Genomic DNA, 22627 nt, shown 5'->3' on the forward strand with positions numbered 1-22627 from the left:
AAAAAAAAAGAAAATCAAACTAACTACAGAAATAAAATCCCAGTATCATGACAAGAAAATTGGTGGGGAATTGGAATGTGAGATGTGAATTAATGAGATGTGACTTAAGAAAACAGGCCCATCATGTTAATTTCAAAGTCATAGGAATCAAAACAGTTTAGATTAGGAAAGCAACAGAATCACATCCATTAAGGAATAAGTAGGCACGCTGCAGACTTGCTGCTGTTGAACAACTATATGTTTACATGAGCACACAAACATATATCACCATCTGCTACTAATCCAGCTTCCCATTCATGGACAGAAAAATCAAGGTGAAAAAAAACCAAAATGAAACAACTAAGCATTTTTTCGAATACCAGCTTCAGAAAAACAATTGTGAGCTGAATGAATTAGAGAGACAAAGAAAACTTCTTATTTACGAAGAATAACCCAGTTGGAAGAGTCCTCACAAGACACCAGGCATTAAGAAAAGTGATATTTCATGAACAACAATCTCCTTTACTGTAGGCTACGAAAGTGCATTAGCTCACGTCTAACCCACACTATCTCCTGTTTATACATGAAGAGCACCCAATAAAATTGTTGTATGGCAAATAAAATTACCCTCTAAATCAGGTTATGAATAACTCCAAGCACATGACAGAAGTAGTATCAGCAGGTTTTGTTTTAAACACAAGCTGTCCTCTTTAAATACGGTCTGCCACACAGCAATAGCCTACACTTCTCAACTTTCTTCATCCTAAAAATACTTGGGGCTGTACCACAGTTTAAGGAAAAAATTCCAGGTAAAGCTTGGTAAGTTTTTTCTCCCCAAGTCGTGTTTTGACATAGGAAACCTCAGCCCTGTGGTTCATGGCAGCATGCAGCCCATAACACCTCTCAGACCTGCCTGTGATCCCAGGATTTCAGAATGATGTCCATAAAAGCACAGAATGCTGCCTGAAGCATAGTACTTGCAAATTCTGGAGTCACATACAAGATTCTCCTTTCTCACACATTGGTGACAACGGTTGTGTGCTAGAAGCCACTACAACACTACATTATGTGTAATTAGTTCAACTTTTTTTTTATGTGAAGACAGGATGTAAAAACTTGGACAGGGCCTTTAACAGCTACACTTTTCCATGAAATACAACAAACAAAATACTGTTGTGCTAATTCAAGAGATCCTAAACATTATGATTATGTATGTCTGTAGAAATAATTATAAGTCTAACCTTTTAGTTCTGCTCAGCAGGTAATGCTAAATGTCTCAAAAGCAATTAAATAAAATTAAAAAAAATTAAAGTAACTAGTCAGTCACAAATAATAATCCCTGGCACAGTGTAAACAACCTGTAACTCTGCATCATCTGATAAGTACATGACTTCATATGTCTTTTCCATTTCTTTTATTTCCATTACATTAATGTACACTCTTTGCAAAACATTGTATAAGCCACACAGTACCATTTTACATACTAACCGATTGACGTGTCCAATCACAGCTCCTTCTACTACACTCATACACCTATATAAAAAACCTTTCAGTTACTGATTTCACATCAGTAATTTTTCTCTCATAATCTAATTAATGTGCCCAGTAAGATCTAGTTGTTACTGTAAAAAGTACACCTCCCTGATGCATGAGTTCACATTGATGACTAGTTTTATAGTCTTCAAAACCTGTTTGAATTATGTTAGCAACTATGCTTTTAAAACAGAGAACTTTCTCAGAAGTGCACAAGGATTACAAAGAAACAGGGCTAATCAGTAGATCAAATGCCATGTGAGTTAAAGGACACTGCAGCTGCTGCCATCTCCACACAGTGCTGCACTGGGCCACAGCACCAAGAGGTAGAATGCACCTACCTGTGCTAACATGTGAAGGTCACCTACCCAGAAAGGCTCAGGCTATCAAGGGTCCCCAGGTTAGTCAAAGAGAGATGATTCTTCCCCATTTCTCTGTTGACCCTAAAACATCTAACTTAACCTAGAAGCTTATACGCAGAAGACACACCAATGAATTTCACTCGAGTGCTTAGAATAAATGAGAACTAGATAAAAATCAGAAAAATCCTACAAAAGTAAAAGCAAGTCCACTATTGTGAATATTATAAAGCAATTCTAAGATACTCAAAGATATGTTTTTCTTCTTTTAAAGAACTTTTAATCTCTTTCATTAATTTCCTAATTTGCGCAAGTTATTCTCTGCCCCACCCTCACATACTTTCTGATGGAGGAAAAAGAAATAAAAATTTCTTCTTCCCTCCTATCCTGCTTTTTTTTCCACTAACATCTATGGTGATCCCTTTTATGCATAATGTAACAGTGTTTTGAAACAGAATTCCCAAGTTATTTTATTATGTATATCTCTACCAAAACTGGTGACATATTAAGACCAAAATGTTTCAAGTCCTGCATCATCACTGCAGAATTTTTATTCTAATATTGGGTGAGGTTACAAATAACTGTGTCAAACCTGTTATCATATTAGGATGACTGTCAAGATCCTTTCTTTCAAAGTTTTTTACTTTGAAAGAAAGTACTTTTTCTTGTTTGCTAAGGCAAACTCGCTAAGTCAAATTTAAATACCCAAATTCACAAAACAATCCCCCATAAGTATCCTTAATAAAATGGAGTCTCATCAGTAGATTTTTTCTGGAACAACCCTCACAGATTTATTGGTTCCCACACACAGCTATTGTTTAAAATATCTTCAAAGGGCCTGTTTACTAAAACAAGTGCCAATTGTGCTTCCAGTTGCACTCAAATTGCCTGTAATATGGGGCTATCATCCTGAGCTAGAAAGAAGCCTTTATCAGCTGCAGTTTGAAGTACTGTAAACAAACTTATATAAAGCACCGGAAGGTTTACACCATACCATCCATGTTTCTTCCTCTGACTACACAACTCAGAATATGCAAGTAAAGCTAACAATCTTTTAAAAAGCAACAGTATCCTATAGCAACAATATAAAAGGTTAACATACATTACCAGTCTGTCTTAGGAGTTTTAAGCCACTCTTCCTTACGCTAGTTATAAAACTGAGCATCTTCCTATAAACAGACAAACACAGAACATCGACTAGTGATTTCAAATGAAGTCTGAAGTTCCTCTAATCCTAATCATATTTAGATTAAAAAGTTTTGTTGCAGACTCCTATGAGGACAGGATTTCATCTCCTCACTGTTTTCTCATATTGAAGTCTACATCATGGTTGCCCTTGAAAGCATTAATTTGGTTTCTGGAACAAGTTTTTTATTTAAATAGCTTTATAGCGTCTTTTGTAAGTACTTCAGGAATAATCTCAGTCTGGGAAATAAACTCAACTTCCAAAATAATCTCAACTTCCAACATGTTTCCCACTCATGACTGTTTCTGCAGAATGCTATGGGGAGGAACAGAGAAGAGTGATAAATACGTGAGAGATCATATTCAGAGCGTACCATTCATTATTCTTTAGAAGGCACTGTTGGAAAACAATGAAGATGAGACATAAGTTTGAGGCACACTTTTAGGTTAAAAAAAAAAGAGTCTGTATCTGTTAATCTCCTCCAAGAATCTATGAGGATCCATAATAACCTCTGGCATCAGGTAAACTGTTAAGATAGCCAAGTATTCAAGAATTGCATTTATAGAAGAAACATATATCATGATGGCCTTTACAGTACACTCTATCTTAATGTAAAAATGCATCCAATTTCTTTTTGATATGTTCAAAAGCATCTTTCCCCATATAGTCCATGCGTCCTTCCTCCCATTTTCTCCGCTCATCTTCTGGAATTGGTTTTGCTGGTTTAAGGTGAATAGACAGCTCTGAAACAGAATCTGCAACCTCGTTCTGTGGGAAGAAGCAGAACAGTGGGAGAACAGTCATTTGGTTGTTCTCATTTCAGTGTTGTGATGTTAAACCTTAATTGTCAAACTTCTGCATTGTACACTCCCAGTTCAAACAATAAAACAAACTATTCAAACATCCATTCCTGTTTTGATAATGTGAGATCATTTTCCCATGCTTTTACTACTTTCCATAGCATCTTTGAACATACCAAACACTTATTTTACTGATCTTTACTCAAACCTTGGTACACTCAGCAATAAAAATTTTACAAATATGGCCTGTTTAGAGTAGAATAACTCCTACAATAAAGTGTAACCATTTATCTCCGCAAATCTTGTTTTCAATAGGCTTTCATGTGAACATACATTTCTAGAATTTTTGGTCATTTGTTTTATCTGAACATCAGTGAAATCAGTATTATTTAGCAGATGTGAGACACATGGGTCGCATAAATTAATTCAAAAGATTGACACTATTCATCATACCAATAGCTAGTTCATTTTGAATGACAGTCCAAAACTTGACCTTGAACCAGAATTCACAATTATCATAGGTGCACAAATGCAAGACATTATTAGCAATAATTTCAACCACATAAAAGAAAAATTGTGTCCATGCTTGACCAATGCCAGTAAAAAGGGAACAGCCCAACAATTATAATCTGTAATAAAGGTGAAATATAACAAGGACTAATCAAGGCAGCCACTGAAAACCTGCTTTCAGTACTACTCGAAGAAGCTTAAAGGCAAACAACTTATGTTATAAACAAAATTGAAATCAATTAGAATGACCTTCTACTGAAGCCCTCACAAATTCAATATACAAGTGTTTCAGAACAGAACTTAATGGGCAGGAATCAGTGGCTTAAACTGCCTAAATGCCCTGGAATATCCACTATAACTGCCAGTTTTGGGCAGACAAGGCACAGGACTTGTGCAAGACAAGGTAAGGTATTTCAAACAGCCAACATGACACTATATGCTTAGGTACTGCATCCTTTCGTATATATCCCCACCTGCAACCAACATCACCCTAGACATGAGCATATACTCTGAAGAGCGTGCTTGCTCCTTATATATGCAAACATGCAATACGCATTTGTATTTAATTTTTGAGCAGCAGTAATGCATGAAGATTCCTTTCTTTATCATTAGCAAGTCTTATCAACAGCTGTGGATGCAATTAACAAGAAGACTGGAATGATCATGTATTTAGAAATGAAGAATTTTAGCCAGGGCCCAAACACCTCCAGCTACAGGGAAGCTACGGGTGTTTTTCTCAGTCTTAAAGTATTTCACCACAGTGCTTCACAATCATACAAAAGGCCTCATTAGGAAAATGGCTGTGTTGTGTACCTTACAAGGCCTTGACACCCTGTCAAGGCCATCAACACCAAGTCTATTTGTATTCTCACACCACCCACATGTGCAAGTGCCCATAAATGCAGTGCAAGAACACAAAGGAAAGCCTAGTCAGTTAGGCTACTGTAGATTCCCTTTCCACTTGCTTGGAAGTATCACTTCAGCAGATTAAAAAAAAAAAAACAAACCAAAAAACCCACAACCAAACAAAACAGAACAAACAAACAAAAAAACAAACAGTTTTGCTTGTATTAGTATTGGAGAACTAAAATTAACATCATGCATTGATTACTTGGGGGTTAGCACACAAAATACCCATTTAAAAACTCCAAGTTTTGAAAAGAGCACTAGAAAGGGATCATACCCCAGTATCGGAAGCAGTTAAGAAATTACATAGCTAAAAGATTAAAGAATTTATTTGCACATTGTATCATAATTAGTTGAGATTTCCCAAAAATTATGTTGGCAGCTAAGACATGCACGCAATCACCAACAGATGTACAATGCACAAAGCTACATGTACCAGTTCTGAGGTTTCCTGAAATGCAGGATGGGACACAGGTTGTTCTGAAGGTCTGTCAGGCTCAGAGAGATGGATGCTAGAATCGCTTGGTTCAACTTCATATACAGGTTGCTAAAATACAGCCACTGAGGTTTTATTAGGAGAATATTTTTTTCATTCATACAATACAATAGCTTTCAGTCTTGGGGTAGGGGAAAGTAGTGATGGGAGGAAAAGCAAGGAAGCACATTATGTCCAAGGAGAAAATTCATCTCACCTAGCTTAAGCTATCAAAATGGCATTGAATCAAAATTCTTACTATAATCCATCTAGGACAAATACTTCCATAGGGCAGTTCATCTCACCCTAAGATAGGTTCAAAGTGGCTGTTATTCTTCAGTGACTACAGATACAGCCTCGGAAGTGAGCTTACAGCAGACACCTACCATTCTCGAGGTCAAACCTCAACAAGAAAAATCTCATTTTAGAGTAACAGCTTCCTCTATGATGCATAAGCTTTTTATATGTATGAAATAAGAACAGAACAATGTATTCCAAAACAGAGGAAAAACAGATTGCCCAAAAAATATTGTCCCAAGTATTTGCCTTTAACAAATCCCGAAACATAAATGAGTAGGCAGACCCCATTTTGAAGTCTTTTCCCCAAAAACAATCCCACAAGACTACTGAAGCAAAGCAATAAAAAGTGGAATGATGGTATTCCTAAGTAAGAAGAGAATCAGGCTATTTCTTTCTAATTTATATGGTCTTCTGATAAACAATCCTAGTAATTGAAATAATAAGAGAAATTTAAATTTTAATGAAACTACTTTAAGTGAACATTATTATTTTTTTACCCCAAACAAACACCTTGATAATGTGTTCCTATCTGGTTTGAGCTTTCCCAATGGAGTCAGATGCATGAGGCACACAAGAAAATACATTCTTTGCAAATAAATTATTTTAAAGTTATAGATCTGAAAGACTCACAATTTTCCTTAAGCCCCTGGAAAGGGAAAGGAAGACTATAGTTTTACTTTATGGAGTAAATATAGTCTAAAGAGATGAAGCACTGAACATATTAAAAGTTGTCTTCATCTTACTGGAGAGCAGTCCACAAGTTACAATAGCAGATGACATTAGAACACTAATTTTATTTTCTCCCAGTTGTACCTTGCATAGCACGGTTTATCATAGAAGGTGTAATGACTTACACCTGCAGAAGCATTCTGCTATTATGTCCAACTTAATTCCTGCATACAATAAGGGGACCTGGTGCAACAGAAATACACGAATACAAGAAAAGTGACAAAAGACAGGAAGACTGAAATGTTCATTAATGGATTCTTTCAAGACTCTCCTTGTTGCCCAATTCACAGAAATTTTGGGAACAGTTTTCTGGATTAACACTTGAGGGGAAAAAAAAGTTCTACAGAGAAGCGATAGAAAGGATTCTAGTTTTGAATATATTAATTCACAAGATAATATTCAAAGTATTACTTTGGTAACAGATTTTTTTATATTACATTTAAGTACCTAACAACTTTGAATAAGTAACCTCTTCCTAAAATACAATGCAAACTCGTTCAACCTCCAGACACCTCAAGCATGCATGACTTAAGATTAAAAAAAATAAATACCCTTTAGACTATTTTTGATGCCAGCAAGAACATTCAAGAGGTACAGCTAAATTGAAGATAAAATCTCCCAGATCAGAAGCATAATGACAGAATCTCCTTTTAGTATATAATTTTACTTTGTTAGTGCAAATAGTAATATACAACATACTTACAGCTTCAAAAGTGAGTTCCTCAGGCGAACACACTGTGGGATTTATTTCATTTGCCTGCTCTGGAAGCTCAGGCATTTGCTGCGAAATGGCCACACAAGGACTGACCTTCTTCAGTGTAATTTCAACTCCATTGAAAGTGTGCTAACAAAAACAAGAACATCTCACCACTAAAATACAATTTTTCAGAAAAGTAATATCTTATTTACAACAGCTGCACTTCCTTAGAGGGATTTCAGCATGAAAGGAATAAGTTAATGCAAAAAAAAAAGTGGGCAATCCTAGATTCAGAGCATGTTGTAGTTTAGATTTTTGCACTCATGAGCATGCTAGCATATTCAGGAGGTATATCTAACAGGTATTTCCACCTTCATGTTACCATATTTGAAGTATTTCTTTAATGTAAAATGTCTTAAAAATAAAGCATGTTAAAGTATAAGATCAAAAACTACCCATTCCTTGCTCTGCTTTCCAATTTGTCATGATGTTAACAAACCAAATTATTCTCTGATGGTAATTGTTCAACTGATCCTATGGGACTATGCAATTAGTTCAAGGATGGTAATAATTTAACATTACAAAACATTAAGAAATATTTACATATGCATAAATGTGATCTAATTTGTCATGTCTGGATACAAAATTAAAAATTGTACTTCTATACATTACTTTATGCTGCTGGTCCCCAAGAAATCATCTATTTATCAACAGATTTTTTATTCTATTCATGAAAAGCATAGATTGCTGCATTTCCTCCAAAGAAGAAAAAAAGCATAGAGATCAGTAAATGTATGGTGACATGAGTACTGTGTATAACATCCTAAGCATAATTAACTCTGCTTTTGCAATCCTGATTTATTTGTTATGACCATCATGAAACAACTTATAATGCAGTTCTGAAAAGGTGAAATTTTATTACAATTCAAGGATTAGTTGATAGTCTATATCAACTTAGCTTCAAGAAAAACAAAAGTCTGTTTCACAGCCAGATTATCACCTTCCTCAGCTAATTTGTCTTTAATTTGCAGAATCTATGCACATACATTCCCATAAAAACAGTTTATAAATTAAGAAGAGGGCTGCGGTTAATCTTTAGGAGGGATTTTTAGTACTATTGGCTTTCCAAACTGTATTGGGATGACATAGCAAGGTTTTGGTAGCAGGGGGCTACAGGAGTAGGTTCTGTGAGAAGCTGCTAGAAGCTTCCCCCATGTCCAACGGAGCCAATGCCCACTGGCTCCAAGATGGACCTGCCGCTGGCCAAGGCCAAGCCCATTAGTGGTGATAGCACCTCTGGGATAACAGATTTAAGAAGGAGGAAAAGTTGCTGTGCAACTGGACAACTGCAGACGGAGGAGTGAGAATGTGTGAGAGCAGTAACCCTGCAGACACCAAGGTCAGTGAAGAAGGAGGTGGAGGAGGTGCTCCAGGTGCCAGAGCAGAGACAGCCCTGCAGACCATGGAGCAGACCATGGTGAGGCAGCTGCCCCTCTGCAGCCCATGGAGGTCCATGGTGAAGCAGAGATTCACCTGCAGCCTGTGAAGGACCCTATACTGGAGCCAGTGGATGCCTGAAGGAGGTTGCAACCTCATGGGAAGCCCACACTGAAGCAGACTCCTGGCAGGACCTGTGGAACCATGGAGAGAGGAGCCTGCACTCAGGTTTGCTCGCAGGATTTGTGACTCCATGGAGGACTCATGCTGGAGCAGTCTGTTCCTGAAGGACTGCACCCCATGGAAGGGAAGCCTGTGCTGGAGCACTTAATGAAAAACTGCAGTCCATGGGAAGGACTCATGTTGGAAAAATCCATGGAGGACTGTCTTCTGTGGGAGGGATCCCACACTGGAGCAGGGGAAGAGTGTGAGGAGTCCTCCCCCCAAGGAGGAAGGAGCAGCAGAAACAACACATGATAAACTGACCACAGCCCCCATTCCCCATCCCCATGTGCTACTGCAGGGAGGAGGTAGAGAAAATAGGAAGTTAAGTTGAGTCCAGAAAGAAGGGAGGGATGGGGGAAAGTTGTTCTAAGTTTTGGGTTTATTTCTCATTACCCTACTCTGATTTGACTGGTAATAAATTTGATTAGTTTCCCCAAGTTGAGCCTGTTTCACCTGTGCCAGTACCTGGTGAGTGATTTCTCCCTGTCCTTATCCGGACCGATGAGCCTTTCGTTATATTTTCTCTCCCCTGCCCAGCTGAGGAGGGGAGCGATAGAGTAGCTTTGCTGGGCACCTGGGGTCCAGCCAGGGTTAGCCCACCACATCATGTAATTTCTTCCTCTAACAAACATAAAATTTTCAGAATTTTTGTTTTTGATTTCGACATATTCCAACTAACTCCTTATCAGTTACCTTGCATTCCTTGGATTCTGATTCTTCCATCTTTTGAAGTTTTTCTAACAAAGGCAGTATACTGGCACTGTATATATTCCACCAGAGGGCAAGAAATGACAGTTGATGAAAAGATCCAGAAGTGGTGTCATCCTGCATAACTCTCTTTGTCTGAAGGTTGTATTTGTAGTTCCAGGGCTTTGTCGCTCCCAAGAAGTGAACAACTTTGGCATCTCTACCAAAACTGTAGAGATCAAACATACATTAAATATTTTTTTAGCATATACAAACTACTAAAGAAACACACTCTCACAGGTGAGATAACTGGACATTTTGCAGCAGTAACACATTCAAGATGAGTATATATTTTAATTTTTTTTTCTATCTTATTAGTTTAAGTCATCTCATTTAAAATACAAAATGTTGCATTGCCATTTGCTTCCAGCTGCTCATTCTAGAAGAAAAGCTCATGAAGGAAACTGACAGGCTCATGCAGTACCATTTCCAGTCCTCCTGCATGCTCCGTTCACAAACAAATACCACTTCAAATACCAAATCAACATAATTGGTTATTACTGATTTCATATTAAAAATTACTACTAATTATATTGACCTAATTTCACCTCCCAGTAAGAGTGTATTGTGCAACTGGAACAGAAATTCATAACACCTTAAATCTAACTTTCTTTTTACCTGAAAATTTGTCAGCTGCATTGTCTGAAGTCATATAATTAGTATAATTCTTGTTTCACAGAAGAACCTAAGAAATGGTTCAAAAAATTTAAACAACTCCAACTGTTTCTCAAAGAAATTACTCGAAATGAAAGGAACAAGTTTAAAAGTAGAGCTGTGAGAACCTAATGCCAAAGTAATTACATCTTTTCAAACATGAAAGAAGCTTCTCTGAAAGAACATGAGACAGTGTAGAGAACTCTGGGACTCTCCCTGTGTCCAGATGCAAGACATTCATATTGCATTTAAGCTTCTATTGCATGGCTTTTACGTAAGATCATTTGTTACTACTGTAATTTATCATCAACAGAATATGCCACTATTACTCTCCCTTACAGAAGGATGTTTGTTAACAAATTACAGAGGTTTACAGTCAGTCAGAAGTGTTACTACTTACTGATTGAAAGCAGGAACATAGGTGTATACAGCACTGCTGCTTAAGTTATAGAGGAAAGGTAAGTGTTTGCCAATATCTGCTGTTGCCCAGTTGCTGAAGAAGCTATTCAACAATCCTTGATCACCTCCTAAAGAATACATAAAACAGTATTACCAGAATTATGTAGTATGTGCACACTCAAATTTATATCAAAATTTCACATCCAAGGATGGGAATGAGACTGGTGTGTTCGTGGGACAGCAACTTGGGCTTGAAAATATGGCCATGTGAGCAGGTACAAATGAATAATACCTGATTCACTCCGATGCAAGTTCAGTGCAAATGAAGTTCTATTGTAATATATGAAGAAAGGAGTAGGGTTTGGTCTCCTTCAGAGCAGAAGACTGAAGATCAGCTGTATTTCTCTCTCCTAAGCCAGACAGCAAAATTAAAACTTACTGAGCAAGATTCAGATCCAATGTCCCTTCATTGCCCTTTTCTGGGAAGCACAGTCCGCATTAAATCAACGGGTCTTAAATACAGCATAAGAGGCAAAGTTCTGCACCTTTAATTCTTTGTGGGGCAGAATTACATAAAGCATAGAGAACTCCTGCCTTCCTCTTTTCTGCCTGACAGCATGGAAACTATGACTTGCACTTCATTCCTTATGCCTTGACCCTTACCATCAAAGCTGCCATGTTCAGCAGCAAACCGGAGCAGTAGGTTGTAAGTTTTCAAAGAGGGACGGAACACAAATACTCCACTATTAAAGCAGTCAGGCCAGCCAGAATCGGGAGCTGCTGAAAACTCTTCTCGATCAAACAATTCATCAACATTGCAAAGTACCTTAGAAAGAGTAGGAAAAGAAAGAAAATGTTAGAAGAAATGTTTATCTAAAACATGAGTTGCTAAATTAGTACGAATGCAGTAAATTGCTAGTTTGGTCTAGTATATGGCTTGCAGGGCATAAAAGTATTGGCAGTGTAAAATATGCTAGGGGTCAGAACCCCTTTTTTTAATAAATAACATTGACTGTGGTTCTCCATGATTTCTCTGATAAAAGCGCAGAGCCTGTGATATTATTTCACGAACCTTGGAGACCATCTACAAGGTCCTTTTAAATATTATAACATACCCTGAAAATACACAGTTTCCTTCTTTCTTAGCTCACCTTTCATAGTTCATTATTCTCAGTAACTGCAACAGACCTGAATGAAAACTGGGAATCTAAATAATTTGGGCTAGCAACAGACTGACTAAAGGGGTAGTAGAAAAACCGTATCTTGCTACCAGTTTTCTAATGTAAGTTAAGTTCTTTGTTTTTTAAGCTTCACACGGAAGTGAGAAAAATCAATCAGGTTAAGGCCCAGATCACATTTAAAGCTGGTGGAAAGACAGCTGTGCAGACCCCACCTACAACTGTGAAAACCGGACGAAAATTTTTTTAGGAGAAGGATTACTTAATTGAATTTAAAACAAAGACAAAAATTTGCCTTCCTCCTTTAACTATAATGTAAATCAGGAAATCATAAGCCTCTCTCCTCAAGAAGAATAACTTCAACTGGTTTCTAATTCAAATACTATTCTATTAAATTAAAATGTATCCCAGACTTTCAAAGTGAGCCGTGAAAGTGCAAGGGAAGGCTGACATGATTGCCCGTGTCAAAATTATGGCCATTTTTTATCTCTATACTTCTAAAAGCTTTAAAAAAAAAAAGGTAATTAATGTTTCTGGGAATTTTTTTTTCCATTTTAAAACCAGCCTGCCTTCCTGACCAGAATAATTAGAAACAAAAGTATATGAGAGAGATCTATTTTAAACATCTGTCAGAAGCCTCTGTGCATAGAGTGAGTTTGTGATCTCTTTTGATGACAAACCTGAGGCTACTTTCCCTAAGAATTAATTTATTTTTATGCAGCCAGCAAAACTGTGAGCAGCAAATCTGGTCACTTCACGGGCCAATAGGCTGCCTGACAAGGAATTACCCCACACTGAGGAGACAGACCCAAATGTTTCCACAGCTCCCACTCTACTCACCAAAGTGTCTGCATCCATGAACACACATTTGCTGAATTGAGTAAGAGTCCAACAATGAAGCTTAGTAAAGGTTACACCCAGTTCTGGCCTCTGCATTAGAGCCAAATGGACTGAGTCAGCACTGTCAAGCACATCCACCTGGATTACTTCATCAAATACACTGCGGAGGACTGACCTACCAGAGTGAGCAGTGGAGAGAAAGAAGGGCACTTAGACCTAAGTTCATCAGAGTTCACTTCAGGCATGAAAACAGTGACACACAGCACCATATTAATTATGCCAATAACCAAGGCTAGATTGATTGTTAGAATAAGAAGTCAGAAGTGCAAAGTCCTTGCAAATAGTCTGCTGAAGTGACAGCTATCAGTCAGACCACAAACCATTGCCTCTTACACTATGGAGGCCAGCACATCTCAAAAGCAACAGCTGCTGTATGAAGGAGAAAACAATCCTTAAGTCACTTGATCTCCTGTATAAACACAAACAGAAATTAAAGCAGCTTTCATCCTGCACAATTGATTCTAAAGCAAAACATCGTACTTTGTTCTCTCTACATTGAACAGGATGAGACATGCACTGCCAGCACAGTGATTTGCACCTATTATGCCCAAGTAAACACAGCTTCAGAACTGCACATTTTCAAACAGGCAATATATACTTGCTCATTACTACAAGTCATCTCAAATGAGACTTTTAGGAAGACACTTTTTTTCTCTGCATGTCTTTCATGGGAATTTTATAGGTAACACTGAAGTAGGCAATTTTCCAACAAGAAAAAAGTGTTTTAAACACAGGTTATTTATTTGCATTACACTATTAACTGCCTAGTCCTGGATATCACACAAACACAGAAGGAGAAAACCCTGTGCTGTTCGAAATCTAGATTTCAGGGACATTAGCTTTTGCCTGCCTGATCCTCAAGGGACAGGAGTTAACTGAGAAAGATCCAAGAGTGGGTACAGATTTTTAGAAGGATAGTTCAGGGATGTACTTTTTAAAAAATGCTATCTTTGATTAAAAATATATATTATAAAGGTTTTTCTTCCCACTGAATGGGGATGAAAAAAAACCCTGTGGATTTAGTATCAACCCATGTGTCAAATGGATACAGTATTCCCTCAGGAAGGTGACAGTGTTCTGACATAACAAAATCCATACTTTAAAAAGTCTGTAAAAACAGATTTTTGTGCATCCAGTCACAGAAAAATGTGAAAACATGTTCCTTGAGCCAGATGCCTTGCAAATATATTCACATGGCATACAGAAATCAGGAGCTTGCACACTGCCTAAGCCATAACAGAACTAAGAGTTTAAGTAGCTATGGCACGGCATGTTCCTTTTAACAAGTGACACAGTCCTCCAAATAACAGGGCTTGAGTTCGACAGACCTAATCAGATTGGTGTAAATGCAATTCTGTAGTGCTGTAGAAACATAACCCAAATTGGAAACTGATTTTGAAAAAAAGAAGCAAGAAGAAATTAATTTCTCATCATGATAGCTGTGCACCAATATTTTAAGATTACTCATCTGAAACCTAGCCCCTTAGGTTTTTGGAGAGTTCTGATGTTACAGGTGGTTATATATCTTGCTCTTTCTAAAAGAGAAACACTGGGGGGGGGAAGGGGGGGAAACAACAAAACAACAAACCAACAGTAGTGCCTTTATTTCAGCTCAAAAGCATGACACTCGAACCTTAGTTCCAAAATTTTCAGATTACGTTCTCAATTATGGGCTTAAGACAATTTCTAGCCACAAGCTCTACTCCTGTAAGTGAATTCTTATTATGCTTGAAATCTTATCATGGATGTTATTTGGGACTCCTGTCAGAAATCACTAGCCAACAGGGAAGCCTACTAAAATCTTTGATGCTGTTGTTTGTTCTTCCATAATATCAAATCTCCAAAAATACATGAATACTTACCTCATCCCACTGGAAATCTCTGGTGTAATTAGAACTGTCAATTTTCTAGATGTCTTATGGTTCCTCAATGACTGTCCGAGAACCAGAGCGCCTTGACAGTACACGTCATCGGTAGCAAGGGTCACAAAAGCTTGATCTGTTACTGCAAGCAAACATTCAGAAGGTTCACTTTACAGCTCTAACATAAGCTCTTTTGGCAGATTCCCTCCTCCTCTAGCTAAGCAATAGGCTGTGGCTTTATAAAACCTGCAGTTTCTGTGATAAACTCTTTTCTCTTCCAAACTCCCCCAGAAGACATAATCAAATAGAAAATCCAGTGAATGTGACTGCAGTATGTATGTTTCTGACTTGCGTTATTTTTGATTACCTGATTTACAAAATGACAGGTATGAAGTTTTTGGACTAGCCTTAAACAAATAATTCTCTAAGTCTTATTGTCTAAACATAATGTCAACCAAGAAAAGCCAAAATTGTAAATATTTAGGTTTGAGATTTATCTAATAATATAATACAACCAAAAAGGAAAACATTCCTGTTTATACAGTGCCAAAAGCTAAGGAAAAGAACAAGATGTGGAGTACTAGCCAGAAATATTCTTCTTTCCGTAACATCACTAACAGACATTATTCTTTGCTCTGTCCTCTTTGTACTGGAGTAACTGGTGCTGGCTGAGCAAGTGCAGAGAAATTGCTACCAAGACTGGTACACCTCCCAGAAGCTGAGGATCCTTACCTCAAGTAACACTAAGAAAATTAGGAGTGTTCCTCATTGTCAAGAAACACATGGGAAAAAAGTTACAATTAAAAAAAGATGGAAAGAAACACTTCTGCACAACAGGAGGCATAATGTATTTTGTAGAGATAACAGGCCTGTGGCAGTATCATTAGGGGCTGCTTCTTCAGCTCTGCCCTCTGACAGAACCACCACTATCAGAGTTCTCCTGGGATGAGCCAGAACCAATGACTCAGCAAGGTGAACAGCCTTCTTGGAACAGAAGGATGACCTCAGCATTGTAGGCTACAAAATTAACCAGAACAAGACAAGCAGGTCACACAGATGAGGGGAATTCCACTGAGCTCTACAGAGTTTCATAAACGCTTGCACTGAAATACTTGCACTGAAATACTTGTTTAAAACCACAGTCATCCTAAGGCACAAGCAATTACGTTAAATAAATCAAAACAACCAAACAATAACAACATAAAACCCCTGTCATACAGTTTCCAGGGTCTGTGACAGACACTAGGAAAGAATCTCAGAGAACGAGTTGCAGAGAACCCAAGAAATGACCTCATGGCTGCCTCAGCCAGAGGCTGCCAAAGTTAATGAGCTCAAACCTCTAGCCTAACATCAAGGTATGCAATAAAGTATGGTTGGTGCTTGTGAATATTAAGCTCTCAGATACTAAGTATTTTCATTTTTCATGTCCTCCAAATCTAGAGCAAAGCACAGACTCACTGGTGTGTTGTCTTTGCTCCCCCCTTTTTGCCCCTACCTCTCACTCATCTCCAGCCAGATCTGAATTCAAATCAAGCATTATATACCTTATGTTTGCTGACATTGCAAAACATCTCTGCACCTTAGGAGAATCCTCGTAGTGTCAAACTTGGCCAAAAAGCCTGAATCACTCACCCAAATTTAAAATAGTTTGCAGAACTCACAGTTAAGTAAACTCCAATAATATTTCTAACGACAATTTCCAGGAGAAGCAAAAGAAAAAATGAGCTTTCAAAACTCCTGTTATTGTAACAGCTCAAACAAGTTATGGGTGTTCCAGAAAACAATGAATAAGGAGTTACTTTAAAAGGACAGTTGTGCAAGTAAACTGCTCCTACTGCAATTTTCCAAAAGGTTAAAGGAATAAATATAAGCATCCATAAAAACCAATATAAACCAAAAAGACACTGAAGGCTACTTCAGCAATAAAATTACTCTGAAAAGACAGAAACTCAACAAAGAAAAGCACTTTTGTGTTAGGCAACAAGCATCTTCAGCCAAAGAAAGGTAATAAAACAACTACTGAGAGGAATGTGGGAGGTAGGTTAATACAAAAAGCAAGCTGTGAAATGAGTGGGAGTTTAAATCTTAAAATACGGTTTTAAATAACAACCACGAAGCTGAATCTTTGCATGGCTTTTGCAAATACTTTTAGCTACAGAAACTGAATCTCTACTTAAGTAATACATATAAAACCACACAAGCTAATCGTCAAATAGTTCAGCAAGCTGGTATGGCAAATTACCACATCCCAGACATGCCTTCATGCCCTGTACCTCTGGAGCAAAAGCTGTGGTCATAACCACAAGGAAGTAAACTGCCAAATACTACTTCTAAGAAACTCTTTCTGATACCTCACAAAGAAACCAAGTGTCTGTTTTGAGAATCAGATGTGGAATACATGTTATGGCCTTCTTAATACACTGAATCATTAATTAAATAGATAATCAAACTATTGACTGAAATAATTCTACATTAAAATATTTCTGGTGCAAAGAGAGAAGCATGTTCTAGCTATTTTAAAATCCTACAGGGGCATCACTAATTCATTAAGGAACCATAGGGGGTTTAAAATCAAAATATTTTATCATTACTTTTTCTTTCATCTAATCCTTGCTTTCAAGGAAAAAGTGTTACTTGACTTGCCTTATTTATAAATTTCCTTGGAATATTGTCCTCATAAGTAAACATTTTATTTTTATTACCGAAAACTAAGGATCAGGTTTTCATATAAACTTGTGAAAGTAAACTGTACCCATTTAACTGAAATCAGGACAATGCTGCATTAAATCTAATGTACACAGGGTTTCACTTGCTGACTTTAAGCTGCAAAAGAAGATTTGATCTTTTAAGTTTGAAATCCAAAGGTGTAAGTATTTAGAATTCATTGCTACTGTTTGTTTTTTTTTTTAATTGTCAAGAACACCACTATGCATAACTTCCAATTCTTTGTGCTGAATGACAGTAGGATTTTTTATGGACAACACCTACTGTGAAGAATATTAAGTTTTCAAGCAAATTGTTTTCAAGTTGTGGATCCTTATTGCTAATACCACTATCAGAGAATTATGAGAAAAATAAGTGTATGATTAGAATCCCATTAAAACCCTATCATATGAATTTATAAATCTGCTCATTTCTCTTATATGGATTGCTACACAGCATATGATGATGCAAATTAAGAAATCATTATCATCAGTAGTGGCTTCTCAGTTTTATTATCTAACAAATGTTTCTTAGAACAAAACAAGGATTTTCAAGAAAGTAACTTGGTGAGTATTTTAGAACCTGCTCTGAAGCTACAGATAGCCACACAGAAAAGACAGCAAAAGTATATGAATCACTACAGTCAGGGTGATCTTATGTGGAACTTGTTACATCTCTTTTAGCCAAGATCGCCAACTTCTTATGCTACTTACTCATAGCAGTAGTACCTCAGACACTGCCAAAGGCAAAATTCTTTAACCGGCATGAAAACCAACTCTAGGGCATCTAAAAGCCTTACTTAGAATATGGACAGAGCAAGCAGACAAGGTGGTGCTCACTTTGATGTTCAAAGAAAAAGAGAAAAGGAAATTAACAAACACCAGGTACCCATTTTGAGAATCAGGACTGACTGATAATAACAACCACTGAGTGATCCAGATGCACCTGCCAGCTTCAAGACAAGTTTAAATATGGTAGGGAGATTTTTTCCATAATCCACTAGACAGAACTTTTTAAATGTATTTTCGTATTTCTTCTGATAGACAGAGAAAGGATAAATGTGCTTTAACTGTTGCTCCTAGAGGAACAACTCAAATTTACCAAGCTGCCCAGTCCAAAATTGCAACAGGAGACCAGACACTCCTATGTTATGATTTTTCTACAAGCATATTTTAAATAACACATTGCCATCTCATGCATAAAAATAAGAGCAGATAAGTCAATAGCCAAACGCCTCCAACAGGCTGGTTAGGTGTGTGCTGCCATTCATACTAACCAACATCGTACAATTGCTTTCTTAAATCCCTCCCCAATACCATCTGTTGCTCTTTTGTCACCTCCCCCCTACTACTTCAGAGACAACCTGCAGGACGAGCAGGCTACAGTTTGGACCTGTGCCCACTGAGCCCAAAGCACCTTTCTGAAATCCCAAGTGACAATGAAATAACACAGCCCCAGTTCACAGCACGTTCCCTAACAACGATTTTGTTACTCCCCTCCCACACATAGGTCTCTATGAATCGTCCCCCAGCAGCATGTGAAAATGTGTTAAGACTACCACAAAGACAAAGCAAGCAACAGGCCTTGTCACTTCTCTGACCTAGCACAAACACGTCTTGGAACAGAAAGCTCTGCTCCAGCTGACACCCACAACGTTACAAGCAGTCGAGAAGTATTTTGTTACAAGTAGGTAAATGAATAATGATATCAGACAATAACCTGTGTCAGACTCCCATCAGAAATTATTATGCAAGTTTTCAGCAAAGAGGCAGCTCTTGCCCTAGTAAAAAAATTACAGCTTCCTCAAGTTGGGTCTAGTAGTAGAAACATTTACATTAGCAACACTTTACACAGACCTTTTCATAACAATATAAATTGATATTCAATGGAATGCAATATTTCTCTTGGCCTAATGAAGTTCTGCCTGATCCAAAAGCAGATCTGCTCTTATCTTTTATTAAAACAATACCTAATTTTAGTAGACAAGATTATGACTGTTGTGTTGGAAGAGGACTTGATTCCAATTCTTTGTAGCTTTTACTATGTATTTTTCAGTTAAGAAGTTACATTCTGCTTCAAGACCCTGCAATTTTGTTATTCAACATAGTAAATGACCCTCATAAAAACTCAAATGCAACATTATAATATGTAAATAGGCATAAGGCATAGCACCCAAAAATAGTTACAAAACAGTTACATACCAGTTTGAAAAAAGTTAGTAATAATTGCTTAAGCAATCCAGAAACAGAGCAATTGATATGTATCAAGTTAGATGTTTCCAGTCTTTCCACACCTTCCTTGAAACAAAAACAAAACTCCAAACAACAAACCAAACAAACCCACAATCCTCTAATCCTTTAATTTGCAGACTCCCTTTTTGGATCTTCCCAGTGGTGCTGAGGTGCCACATACAGGAATTCAAACTTGCGACCCATCATGCTGAATGCCTGACATCTTTCAAATCGTTCACTAAACCCAGCTTTGGGGGAGCTGCTGCTCAACATTTGCCTTGGTTTTCAGAGCATGTTCAAGAAACAAAACGGCACCTTTACCCACCACATCTGGTTATCCCTCAAATCAGTACCTCATGGCTTTAAGGATAATCGAATAAGACCAATACCGCTGTTTTGTAAGAAGGGGCATGAGAAAGGTTTCTCTGAATCTGCCTTAGACCGAGGGAGCCAACCCCAGGCTGTCACCCTGCGGATCCACCAGGAAAGCGCACAGAGACCCGAGCAGGCCAACCTGTACGTACAAGCGGAACACATAAAGGAGCTCAACTATTTCATTCCAGCACCCAGACAGTTAAAATTCCAATCTGAAGGTGCTAATTCAGCACAGTACTCTGCTGATAAGGAAACCGCTGAGACCCCCGCCCGCATCGGGGTGTGAGAAGGACGAAAGCCCCGGGGGACACCAGCCTGCGCTGCCGAGCGGCCCCTCCCGCCCCGAGAGGCTGCTGAGTGCAAGGGGAGCTGCGGAACGCCGGTCCCCGGCCGGGGGTACTCACCGGACATCCTGGTAGGCCCCGGGCCGGCCAAGCACGGCTCGGGCCGGGCACCCACCTCCACCGCCACCACACCTGCTGGCGGCGGGCCCGCTAAATCGCCAAATGGGATTAGCCTCTTTCCTGCTGAAGACAGTGACAGGTGAATTACATTCGCAAGGACTCCTGCGCAGCGGCAGAAAAACGGCATTAGCGGCAGAGACCGTCGGGGGGGTGGTGTTGGCACGACCCACCCCGCCCGCGTTCCCGGCGCTGGCTGTACTGCAGGACAGGCATCCTCCTTTTGCCCGCTCCTCTTCCCCGCCGTGCGCCCCCGCGCCGCCCCGCTCCCGAGCAGGGCACAGTCCGGAGCTGGGACCCCGCACCCCCCGACACGGCCCCCACACCTGCCCGCGGCGCCCCCAAGCCCGCCGGCGGCGACGGCACCTCCAGTGGGCGCGGCGCTCCCGCTCCCGCTCCATTGGCGGCCCGCGGCAGCGCCTACCCCGCGCCGGGGGGAGGCCCTCCCCTTCCTCCGCTGGCAGCACGGCGGGGCACGGTCCCGGCCCGCTGCTCTGAACGGCTCCGGGTTTCAGGCGCTGCCACAGAGCCTCCCCAACCACGCATATGGCTGTGGAGGAACGGAGAGGAAGGAAGACAGGCAGTGGGAGACTCTGCCGTGCAGCCCTTGAAGGGAAACAAGAAAGCCTGTGGTGGTGAAAATGGCAGAGTGTGGAGCGAGGTCTTAGAGTACGATGACTCCAGCGTGGCATACTGTCACCCAGATACATGAGGTTTACTGTAATTTAAGGGAGTCTACCCCTAACTCTCTGGGGCCGTTGTACCCCCTTACGGATACACACAGTGTGATAACTTGTCACCCAGATAAGTAGATGTTTTCAGGGAGCTTGTGCTATTCAGAGAGCTATAAATATTTTAAGAAATACATAAATAAATGCACAGGTATTCACACAGTGTGTTTTTGCCACTGACTTAGAAGTCATGTAACCATGACATGTAATTCAGCCACACAATTTCTCTGCAAGGTAATTTTAGGCTGGCATGGTTCAGCTGAGGTATTTTTGCATCACCATGTGCTGTGAACATCAATAACTACTTAGCAAAGGTCAAGAACTTCAGATAGTGTGCCACTGAAGAAAATACCTAATGGTACCACTCAACTATTTAAAAAACTTTATTTCCAATAATTTGCAAGAGATCACTGTTGCTGTTCCAAGCTGCAGCATTTGTTCTTTCACACACTGGGAAAATCCCAAAGGTCTACTAGAGAAGAGGGTATTATTGCTCTAGTAGTGGTGAGGACTTTAACAAAGCAAGAACATAAACACATAGGAAATCAAGCTTTACTTAGCTCACAGAAACAAAATTCTTGGGGATCTGTGTTCACCATCAGCTTGTATAGACAAGTCAACTAAACAACATGCTTATCAGTAGCAAGATTGCTGTTGTAGATAATTTCACTGGCAGATCTATTTCATTTCGGGGACTTTATGACCAACAAAAGCTTTTTCTTGGTAATTAAAGTGATGTCTACATTTAGATGATTTTCTGTTTTACTTGTGTGTCACCAACTTTTTATGCAGTATAGAATAGATTTTAAATATTTGAGCCAGTAATACAAGCTAGAGTTCTGATGTTCCAGCAGCCAGCTTCTGTTCCTTCCTTCCTTCCCTTCCAGATTTAAATACATTGGATCTTCCCTACATAATCCTTCAATTACCTCAAAAAATAAAAGTAGAAATAATAATCACAATAATTATAAAATTATTATTATCATCATCATCATCCTAGTTAAAAGGGTAATTAATTAACACTGAAAAGTGTGCCTGCACACTGGTATATTGGCTGCATGCTGATGTAGTTAGACCAAAGAGCTTCAGAGGGTTAAACACTTGGGTAAGCAGGGTTTATCCACTCAGATTCATGGTTTTTGCTCAAATTATCTATAATAAATTGGCTTTTGGGCTAATATTAACATGAGTAATAAATTGTTTTGAAAACACTATGGGCAATTTTAAATGAAGTGTCATAGTATGTCAAA

General features: G+C 38.8%; 1 protein-coding gene across 5 annotated transcripts; it reads right to left on the reverse strand.

The window, feature by feature from the left end:
* Positions 1–1380: 1380 nt before the first annotated feature.
* GYG2 (glycogenin 2) lies at positions 1381–21005 on the reverse strand. Of its 5 annotated transcripts, XM_027674768.1 has the most exons (10): positions 20973–21005; positions 20590–20751; positions 14877–15018; positions 12955–13129; positions 11600–11762; positions 10938–11064; positions 9830–10052; positions 7481–7621; positions 5710–5820; positions 1381–3825 (listed from the first exon to the last, which is right to left on the reverse strand). In XM_027674768.1, the coding sequence occupies exons 2-10, from the start codon at positions 20594–20596 to the stop codon at positions 3664–3666; spliced, it is 1251 nt and encodes a 416-aa protein (XP_027530569.1). In that variant the 5' UTR covers positions 20597–20751; positions 20973–21005; the 3' UTR covers positions 1381–3663. The 5 variants fall into 5 exon arrangements, with proteins under 5 accessions (XP_027530569.1, XP_027530570.1, XP_027530566.1 ...); XM_027674769.1 differs by lacking the exon at positions 20590–20751 and having other exon boundaries at positions 20973–20993; XM_027674765.1 differs by lacking the exon at positions 20973–21005 and having other exon boundaries at positions 20590–20948.
* Between the last annotated feature and the right edge of the window lie 1622 nt (positions 21006–22627).

This window comes from Neopelma chrysocephalum, unplaced genomic scaffold (genome assembly GCF_003984885.1).
Source record: "Neopelma chrysocephalum unplaced genomic scaffold, ASM398488v2 Primary Assembly neopelma1_25, whole genome shotgun sequence".
In the NCBI taxonomy this organism is placed as follows: domain Eukaryota; kingdom Metazoa; phylum Chordata; class Aves; order Passeriformes; family Pipridae; genus Neopelma; species Neopelma chrysocephalum.

What these genes read in the sequence shown, in the direction of transcription:
- GYG2 (XM_027674765.1), bottom strand. Translation starts at nt 20,776, where the DNA reads ATGCCGTTTTTCTGCCGCTGCGCAGGAGTCCTTGCGAATGTAATTCAC. An exon ending in GGGGCCTACCAGGATGTCCG is followed by an intron (nt 15,019 to 20,589) that starts GTGAGTACCCCC and finishes GTTTGCTTGCAG; the next exon opens with TAACAGATCAAGCTTTTGTG. An exon ending in GAGATTTCCAGTGGGATGAG is followed by an intron (nt 13,130 to 14,876) that starts GTAAGTATTCAT and finishes TCACTCTGGTAG; the next exon opens with GTCAGTCCTCCGCAGTGTAT.